Source organism: Solea solea, chromosome 19 (assembly GCF_958295425.1).
Source record: "Solea solea chromosome 19, fSolSol10.1, whole genome shotgun sequence".
Taxonomy (NCBI): domain Eukaryota; kingdom Metazoa; phylum Chordata; class Actinopteri; order Pleuronectiformes; family Soleidae; genus Solea; species Solea solea.
The window spans coordinates 111094-120274 of record NC_081152.1 but is presented as its reverse complement, the minus strand read 5'-3'; the positions used below and the strand labels follow the sequence as shown (position 1 = coordinate 120274).

Sequence of the window (9181 nt, the reverse complement as noted above, 5' to 3'; positions counted from 1 at the left end):
TCAATGTGTTGTGCCTTCAGATGGTGTTCTGCACACTTTGGTTGCGCTGATTTGAGTTCCTTTTGCTTTCTTAGCATGGCCTTTCTGCTGATCTTTGACCTCAACATGGCATCACTGGATATTTTCTGTTTGTCACACCGTGGTTGTGCAAGCAGTTTGTAAAAATACTACCAGTAACCATGCCACATTAAAAGCTCCTTGAATCACCTTTCTTCCTAATGCTGATAGTCTGTTTCAACTTGATTTGGGCGTCCTGATCATGTCTACCTGCCTAAATGCAATGACTTACTGCCATGTGATTGGCTCCTTCAATCAGTGTGTTCATAAACAGAAAATGTGTACCTAATAAATTGGCAGATGTGTGTTTAAATCCAACCAGGAAGGAATATAGAAAGCAGTTTATAGTAGACATGTAGTTTTTCCTCTGCAGCTATAGGTGGGTGGAGTTTGCACTGCAGCTTCTGTGGCGTTTGTTTTGTTCACCGTTGTTGGAGACCATTATGGCTACATTGTTGAAATTAAAGAAACACACTCAGTGCAAACATAGCCACAATCTGGAAATATAAAATGAGGTCACCCTGTGACGCTGCCGACACCGAGGCTCATTTCAGCACCGTGGACAGCGCTATGAAATCACGGCACACATTGACAAATAAACTCATGAGTACAGTCCTCACAGTTTAAGTGAGGACACGCACCGCGGCCGCCGAACCACCAGGCTCCCCAGTTACGACAGGTACCGCCGCCGCAGCGCACGGCACCGGAACCGCAGCCGCGGAGCGCACAGCAGCCGCGGAGCGCACAGCAGCCGAGGAGCGCACAGCAGCCGCGGAGCCCGCGCAAACCGAGATACATTCAAGATACATTCTCAACATTAACTTAATAAAAAAAGTGCGGTGCGCCCGGCCCCGCCTCGGCCCGGCGCGTGTCGTTCTTCACTTAAGCTGCGCGGCGTGGCGCAGTGCACAGGCGCACCCTCCATATCCGCACAACGGCGCGACGCGCACCGCAGCCGCTGAACCACCAGGCTCCTCAGTTGCGACACGTACCGCAGCCACAGCACACGGCACCGAGATCCCACCTCGGCCCGGCGCGTGTCGGTCCTCACTTAAGCCGCGCGGCGGGGCACACAGTCAGCGCAAACACGACACGTACCGCCGCCGCAGCGCCAAACGCACAGCAGCCGCGGAACCAGCGTCTCAGCAGACGCCATCCCTGCCGTGAAAACGCGGAAACACACTAAACTACAAACAACGCCGCATTTCACAAATAATACATGCAACATGTTTACCTTTTTATTGACAGTGCTTCTATTTGACTATTGCATCGCAAGTAGTGATGATGACATCATGTTTTCTTTTTTAAGTTGAATGATTTGTCTGAAAGGCGACAAAGACCGGAAGCTCCAATTAACGCTGCGTTTGTGTGTGTATCTGCGTCATTACCTCGTTTATGAAACCCTGAAGTTTCAGAACAAACAGTTCAGCCACTGCTGAGAAAATAGTGTTGTATTGTTGTCCTGGGCTCTGCCAAGCGGATCTGCACTTCCCGACAAGTAGGTCCAGCTGCAGACCCGCAGACCACTCAACGAAACGCCCCTTTACTCAACGAAACGCCCCTTCACTCAACGAAACGCCCCTTTACTCAACGAAACGCCCCTTCACACTACACGACACTCTGATTGGCTCTCAAGAGACTGCGTCTGAAACGTGATGACGTTTACTAACGTGATAACGTCTTCTTTTATTGAAACTTTATTTACACACGCGTATCTCATAGACACTTGTTGACAGAGACTTTTATCCCGGTGTGCGACAGGAATAGAGAAGAATAAATACTCGTGTTGACTTTTGTGAACACAGAAATGTACTTTCTGTGAAATTTGTGAATAATTAATGTCACTTTGTAAAGTATGAAATGTTATAGCCAAACTGCTAAAATATATAAATGCCGATTGGAAAAGTTCTTTGAACATCACGTTTACACAATATAGTATCACGTTTTTGTGATATAATTATCACGTTTATACAATATAATATCACGTTTATGTGATATAATTATCACGTTTATACAATATAATTATCACGTTTATACAATATAATATCACGTTTATACAATATAATTATCACGTTTATACAATATAATATCACGTTTATACAATATAATTATCACGTTTATACAATATAATATCACGTTTATACAATGTTTATACAATATAATATCACGTTTATACAATATAATATCACGTTTATACAATATAATATCACAAATTCCACTTTGAACACACACTTTGAATAATTTCATTTGTTTTTGCAAACTTCCAACATCATGGCAACCTGTATGTTACAAAAAGGTGTGTTTAATATAGGCCTACATTTATTGAATGTCTTATTAGTCTGTAGTTTGACATGTTGTTCAACTGGACAGAACAACGATTAGAACTAATAAAAGTCTACTTGATCAGGTTTTTAACCTGAAAGAAACCCTCCTTAAATTCTGTGCTGGTGTGGTCCAGGTGGTGGTAGACAGAAGTTAAGTAGACAAGATCTGCTGAGTATGTCATTAAGGAGATGTTACCTATTTCCAGGAAGATATGTGAAACATTGGTATCTGAATCAAACCCAGCCAGTTGGACATCAGTAGGTCTTTTGATGAAAGTAAAACAAATGCACTGAAACCCTTGATTCTGCACAGGAAGTTGTATAACTTTCAAATCCATGTAATGAATACAAGTGTTGAATGATATATTTTCTTTCTTTTATACACAACAGACTATCCAGCAGACACATTCACTACCCAGGGATTACAGGCGCCTGAGGAATTCCTTAGACTCCAAGGCTTTCTTGTAATTGCTCAGGAAGATATCCAGGTTCTGCCTCGCTTTTGAGGAAATGTGGCTCTGAAGCTGTTCCCCAAGCTGGGTTATCTCGCTGACAAGACAAAATGATATAGCAAAATAATTAAGTCGTTAAAGACACTCAAATACATAATAAGATATAAACTGAAAATTAGATTAACAGTTTCCTAAACTATCCGGCTTACCTTGAGTCAAACTCTGTGCCACGCATGTACATCTCCTTGGCTTTGTCCAGGGAGATGGAGTGAACAGCTCCGAGGGCGTATACTGTTGCCTGTGGCATGAAGATTAAGATTTAAGATGGTGTTAGACAGTGACCATGTGTTAAAAGGAGACAGACATATGCAGTCACATAAAACATGTAGTCTACAAATCAGTGTCAGTGTCTGAGATCTCACCTCTGGCAAAAGTACATCCATTACGAATGCCACTGGATCTGCAGACTTCTTGTCTGTCTCAGTACGTTCGAGTACTTCAGACAAGAAGTGCATGACTTTGTCCACTTGTTCATCATCTTCAAAAAGAAGGATGACCCTGTCCTGTTTCTTGGCCCAAGGAGACACCGTGTTGCCTGTGATGATGTTCTATAAAAATTGTATAGGATTTTAGTTTGGGTATTCATATACAAATACACAAACACCACACTAAATGCCATTGTCACTCACTTTAAGGTGTTGCAGCATGCCCTGATCCTCTGTGATTACACTGGTTAACAGACAACATGCCTCGCGTCACTTCTGTTGGGCTTGTTGGGCCCTTTCCTAAAATTAAATTACACATAATATGCAACACTGAATAGATGTGATTAAGAACTTTGAATAAGACATTTTCTTTCCCTGATTATTTGCACTTCCTCTGATATGAGGTGTCATCCTGGCTGGCAACTTGTTTGGCCACAGTAACATCACTGCCCTAAATGGATATACAGATAAGCCTGAGAGGCAAATTGTTACATTATTTCTGAGAACAATCATTATTATCAGGGGCATCTATAAAATGCAGGAATCTTGAAACTTTTTCTCAATATCTAAATTCTCAACAAGAGTGAAAATAAAATACACATTGACTTAAGATTCTACACACATGAAGTACAGTACACATAGATGAAATGGCTCCAGCATTAGTTTACTTTACTTTACTTATTTTGAGTTTCTGATACTCAAATGGATGAGTTGAATAGTTTGATGGTCACAGTTATCCATGGCCAGGACAAACAGAAATAACATCACATTTCATAATACATAAGGCTCATGGGGAAATTAAAGCCTTTCAGCGTTGAAATGAAAAAATATTTGATAATTTAGGACTTACCACCGTACTCCACCATTGACCTTTGGTGTCCCTGCAGATGGGACACAAGCTTTGCATAGCTCCCCTTTTTTGTGCAGATCGGACCCTGATAAGTGTCCGAGTCGGATCTCCTCAGCTCAGGGTCTGCTCCTTCACTGAACGTAGTGTTGCTCTATAAGAGAAAATGTAAATTAAAATTGTATTTTGTATTTTTTATCATGGAAACATTATTAATCCAGAATCAAGTAGTAATGAACTGGACTGCATTTGCCTTTAAGACTTTCCCTGTCCTAAAATATAAGCAGGCTAACTGAAATAAATCAAATCAAATGACACTGTTGACTGTGATTCAACAGAACTTCTAATTTCTAAACATGAAAAATATTATTCATCATCAAATCTTTTATCTTAACAATTGTAGAACTGAGGTCACACGTTTTCAAATGAGCAAAGCTGTCATTTAAAGATTAAAAAACAGATAAATACTAATATATAGAGGTCATATAGTTTATCTTATACGTTTCTTGGTTGAGATGATGAGACAATGTTATATTGTCAATGTTATAACCTGTACATATAAATGAAAGAAAAAAAGGAAAAAAAAGAAAAAAGGGAGAAAATCGCTGCGTCTTGCTTGCTGTTACAATCCCTATCGTTACAGCATGCAGACATAACTGGTTAATAAACCGCACTTAATTGATATAATGGATACAAATAATGACTATTCATCCAGTGTTCAATATCTAAATGTGTTTTTTATCCATTCTTACCTTTTCCTCCGTTATTTTCCCCATGTTTTAACCGTGTTACTTTTTCGGGTTCCCTCTTCATACTCGGTCAACGTAAACTTCATCACGTTTCAGACGCAGTCTCTTGAGAGCCAATCAGAGTGTCGGGTAGTGTGAGGGGGTGTTTCGTTGAGTGTGAGGGGGCGTTTCGTTGAGTAAAGGGGCGTTTCGTTGAGTGAAGGGGCGTTTCGTTGAGTAAAGGGGCGTTTCGTTGAGTGGTCTGCGGGTCTGCAGCTAGACCCTTCTCCTTCCCGAAGCTGATGATGTCATCAGAAATCCTCAACACTCCTCTCACCACCGTAGCTCCTCCTGGTGCGGGCACTACTCCGGGCACATCCGGTTGCGTAAATTCAACCGCAGAAGAAGAACTAGTCTCGTTGTAGCTGCTGAGCATATCGGTTGAGAACATGTCTTCGAAAAAAAGATCAGTTTGCTCTGTTCTGGGTTGTAGTAAACAAGGACAGACGCTCCACAAGCTCCCCACCAATGAGCAAACAAAAGCTCAGTGGATATTGTTCATTTTTGATGGGAATGTGCCTGCTACATTTCCCAAAATTCTCCATGTATGTGGCAACCACTTCACGGAGGATTGTTACACAAACTTCGCGCAATACAAAGCAGGGCACAGCACCACACTTCGCCTCAAAGAAGGAGCAGTACCTACAATACATGCTGGATTACCTGCAGCACAAGTAAGTATTTCAAACAGTAATACTGTCTTTGTGTGCTCGTTCTGCCGTTTAGCATTAGCGATAGCCGGCTACATGCTAAGCTACACGCGTTCGCTCGTGTTTCAATTGCGTGTATGGGTATGGTAAACACGGCTGTATTGTGGGTGACTAACCGGGGAGCACAGAGCTAAGCAGGCTTATCGATGTAGAAGTTTGGGACCGTGTTCGCTCGTTTCAATTGCGTGTATGCGTCTCTCCATGCCGGTAAACACGGCTGTATTGTGGGTGACTGACCGGGGAGCACAGAGCTAAGCAGGCTTATCGATGTAGAAGTTTGGGACCGTGTTCGCTCGTTTCAATTGCGTGTATGCGTCTCTCCATGCCGGTAAACACGGCTGTATTGTGGGTGACTGACCGGGGAGCACAGAGCTAAGCAGGCTTATCGATGTAGAAGTTTGGGACCGTGTTCGCTCGTTTCAATTGCGTGTATGCGTCTCTCCATGCCGGTAAACACGGCTGTATTGTGGGTGACTAACCGGGGAGCACAGAGCTAAGCAGGCTAATCGCTGTAGAAGTTTGGGACCGTGTTCGCTCGTTTCAGTTGCGTGTATGCGTCTCTCCATGCCGATAAACACGGCTGTATTTTGGGTGACTATCCGGGGAGCACAGAGCTAAGCAGGTGAATCGCTGTAGAAGTTTGGGACCGTGTTCGCTCGTTTCAATTGCGTGCATGTGTCTCTCTCACTTGTAAACACAACGTTATTCAGGCGGTGTTGGAAACGTGTGTTTATGTTAAAGTAGGGAACAAGTTATAGTCGAATTGGGGCAGATTCAGGAAAGTTAATGAAGTAGAAAGCCAGTCTTTTGAGCATGATCTGTATTATTGTTTTAACCTTTACTATTTTCCATACCAGGATCGTTTTATCCACACGGGCACACAAACAGAAGCTCCAAGTGTGAGAACATGTGCCACTCAACTGTCAATTGGGACCTTGAAAGCACACGTGCACAGCCAAAGTAAGTAGAATTGAAATTTCATAAGAACCAAATTATTGAAGAGCATGAAATGTTCACACATTGTATCTACTCCATAGGGACCCAGACACCAGTGTTGTCACATGAGACTGCTGGCACACAAACCACACTACCGGAGTACATGTTTTCATCCACACCTATAAAGGTGCCAGGGTTTGGACCACAAAAAAGAGCAGGTGTTGAGTCAGAGGAGGAAGAGGGATTCACCTCACCAGAGTCACAAGTCGACCCAAATGACCCAACCTTTACTCCTGGCGGATCCCTAACAACACATGATTCAACAATGTTGTAAGTACTGACTTCAAGTTCACTAGGCATGTCACTTCAGATCAAAGAAGTGAGGCTAAATGCTTTTTGTCTTGTTACATTTGTAGGACGGAAAGTGCTGTATACATGGATAAAAAATGCATTGTATTTGAGTCCTGCCTGAGGGAGCTTTTTGACACATGTCCAGTGTGCAAGAGAAATTGCGAAGTGCAGCAGCAACAGAAGGGCACGTATGTTGCATTTCATCAAACGTGTCCAAAATGCAACTACTCCAGGAAGTGGCAAAGTCAGCCCATGATTAAGAACACCCCAGTTGGCAATGTACAGTTATCTGCTGCTACATATTTCACTGGTGCATCCTTCATCCAGCTGGAAAAGGTATTACTATTAATGTTTTGTCGTCCAAATCATATGACACTTTCGACCAATAAACAATTACTAAACACTGTTTGTATTATTGTTATGTTAGCTATGCCGCGCCTTGCAGCTCCAGATTTCTCATTATGACACCTTCCGGAAACATGCAAGGAAATACCTGGAACCTGCAATCGTCCACAAGTGGAAGAGTGACCAGCAGGTCCTTTTCTCCACATTGAAACCGGGGGGGGAAAGTTCAAGTTGCAGGAGACATGCGTGCAGATTCTCCAGGTAATGAAAAAAATCAGACCATCATCAAAATCATAAATACCACTTGTAAACATAAAAAAAATATCAATCACTAGTTTTTTTCAAGAAATGAATTCATATTGTTCTGTTTACTTCAGGGCACTCTGCAAAATTTGGGAGCTATTCCTTGATGCACATGGACAGCAACAAAATTTTGGACCTCCAGCTAGTTCAGGTGTGTAGGATTCTCGTGACATTTTACTTTGAAGAAAGATATGTTTTTAATTTGTTGCTTCTACTTTGTGTTTGCAATTCTCTCAACAGAGCAATGAAGTGGGTGGTAGCTACCACATGGAAAAGGAGGGACTACGACGAAGTCTGTACTACAGTGCAACGTCCTCAACATCGGGCCCAGAGAAGGTGGCAAAGTGGACATCATAACCGTTGGAACTAAAAATCAAAACAAGACTGTCTCATTGATTGGAATCTTTATATTACATAGGTTGTACCTTGCATCCATGCATCACAACGAAAATTCCAGCCGTGAGCAGGCAACAACAGCTTTAGGCCAAGCTGTCTACAGAGTGTCGTATTCGAAGGCCAAGAAGGGAGAACCCACCGCAAAGCCGGTCAAAACAGACCCCACGTACAGTAAGTCACTAAAATGTTTTACAAATACTGACAAACTTTTTTTGGCTTTTTTTTCTTTCTTATTAACTTAAATTAACACCTAACACAACAAATAACACATTTAAATTTAAATAGCTGAAAATGTAATGACACAGTAAAGAAATTACTGTCTGAATGTAATGTCATGGTTCTCTGTTACATTTTAAAGACTATGTGGCTGAATTGATGAGGCTGGTGTTCGAGGAGGTGATGGAGGACCCAGAGTCTTTCGCTGAGGACATGAGGAAGATCGCCATCCCAGAGACCCTGTCAGCCCAGTATGACAGACCCTCAAAGGAGGAAGTCATTGCCTCACACGTGACCCGCTTCAGTCAAGGGGTGGGCGGAAGCCAACATATTGTCCAGCCAGATCAGGAAACTCCTGGCGTATCCGACACACGACGGGATGACAACTCGTACACGTCGTCCCAAATATCCCCAGCACCAGCTGACAAAGCTGCGGTATGCTAAATGCCGGTAGCGACTGGAAAGTGGATAGAAATGTAAAAAAATTAAATGCTGCTCTTGCACTGTGCACATTTTGTGTAAAAAGTTTTTATTAAACATTTCTAAGACACAATTCTTTTATCACTTATGTGTGTTATGATTTAAATATGCCTCTTATTTGTATGTTACATACATACTCGTGTATTGTTCTTCCCCGCAAAGGCCCATAGTCTGCCCGGTAGATGTTGTTCATGTTCTGCAGTGTGTATGGGTTCAAACAGTTAGGCTCCAGGCCTGGATGGTAGATCATGCATGTTGGTGTGTCCGGAAGTTCATTCATTCTTCGGATAACCTAAAAAGGGGCAGAGCAATACTGTTACAGTAATGGCATAGAGTCATTAGGTGAAAATAGCTGGATCACTCAAAAAAGTGATGGATTATTACTGTAAAAAGGTTGGTACAATCATAGTTACAGACAGGATTAAAGAAAATGGAGCTACATTATAGGGCACTGGCCTAATTACAGGATTGAAAATAGTTAAATTTGTACT

At 42.3% G+C, this 9181-nt stretch overlaps 2 protein-coding genes across 3 annotated transcripts; one reads left to right on the top strand and one right to left on the bottom strand.

Annotated features, from left to right (window-relative positions):
- Positions 1-2224: 2224 nt before the first annotated feature.
- LOC131446616 (PWWP domain-containing DNA repair factor 3A-like) lies at positions 2225-5163 on the bottom strand. 2 transcript variants are annotated; one of them, XM_058617981.1, is made up of 6 exons: positions 4918-5163; positions 4169-4319; positions 3523-3618; positions 3256-3441; positions 3043-3131; positions 2225-2930 (listed from the first exon to the last, which is right to left on the bottom strand). In XM_058617981.1, exons 3-6 carry the CDS (start codon positions 3538-3540, stop codon positions 2804-2806), a joined length of 420 nt encoding a protein of 139 aa, XP_058473964.1. In that variant the 5' UTR covers positions 3541-3618; positions 4169-4319; positions 4918-5163; the 3' UTR covers positions 2225-2803. The 2 variants fall into 2 exon arrangements, with proteins under 2 accessions (XP_058473964.1, XP_058473965.1); XM_058617982.1 differs by having other exon boundaries at positions 4169-5107.
- Positions 5164-5219: 56 nt separating this feature from the next.
- LOC131446615 (uncharacterized) lies at positions 5220-8763 on the top strand. The gene is made up of 9 exons (XM_058617980.1): positions 5220-5627; positions 6521-6623; positions 6701-6929; positions 7016-7286; positions 7378-7556; positions 7673-7749; positions 7839-7934; positions 8017-8165; positions 8353-8763. The coding sequence occupies exons 1-7, from the start codon at positions 5343-5345 to the stop codon at positions 7844-7846; spliced, it is 1152 nt and encodes a 383-aa protein (XP_058473963.1). The 5' UTR covers positions 5220-5342; the 3' UTR covers positions 7847-7934; positions 8017-8165; positions 8353-8763.
- The last annotated feature ends 418 nt before the right edge of the window (positions 8764-9181 follow it).

Bases quoted from the DNA above. Each gene is read 5' to 3' on its own strand.
- LOC131446616 (XM_058617981.1), bottom strand. The intron at 3,132-3,255 runs GTGAGATCTCAG...TTCATGCCACAG, and splicing joins TGGATGTACTTTTGCCAGAG to GCAACAGTATACGCCCTCGG. The intron at 2,931-3,042 runs GTAAGCCGGATA...TTGTCTTGTCAG, and splicing joins GGCACAGAGTTTGACTCAAG to CGAGATAACCCAGCTTGGGG.
- LOC131446615 (XM_058617980.1), top strand. From the start codon at position 5,343: ATGTCTTCGAAAAAAAGATCAGTTTGCTCTGTTCTGGGTTGTAGTAAA. The intron at 6,624-6,700 runs GTAAGTAGAATT...TCTACTCCATAG, and splicing joins AGCACACGTGCACAGCCAAA to GGACCCAGACACCAGTGTTG. The intron at 6,930-7,015 runs GTAAGTACTGAC...TTACATTTGTAG, and splicing joins ACACATGATTCAACAATGTT to GACGGAAAGTGCTGTATACA.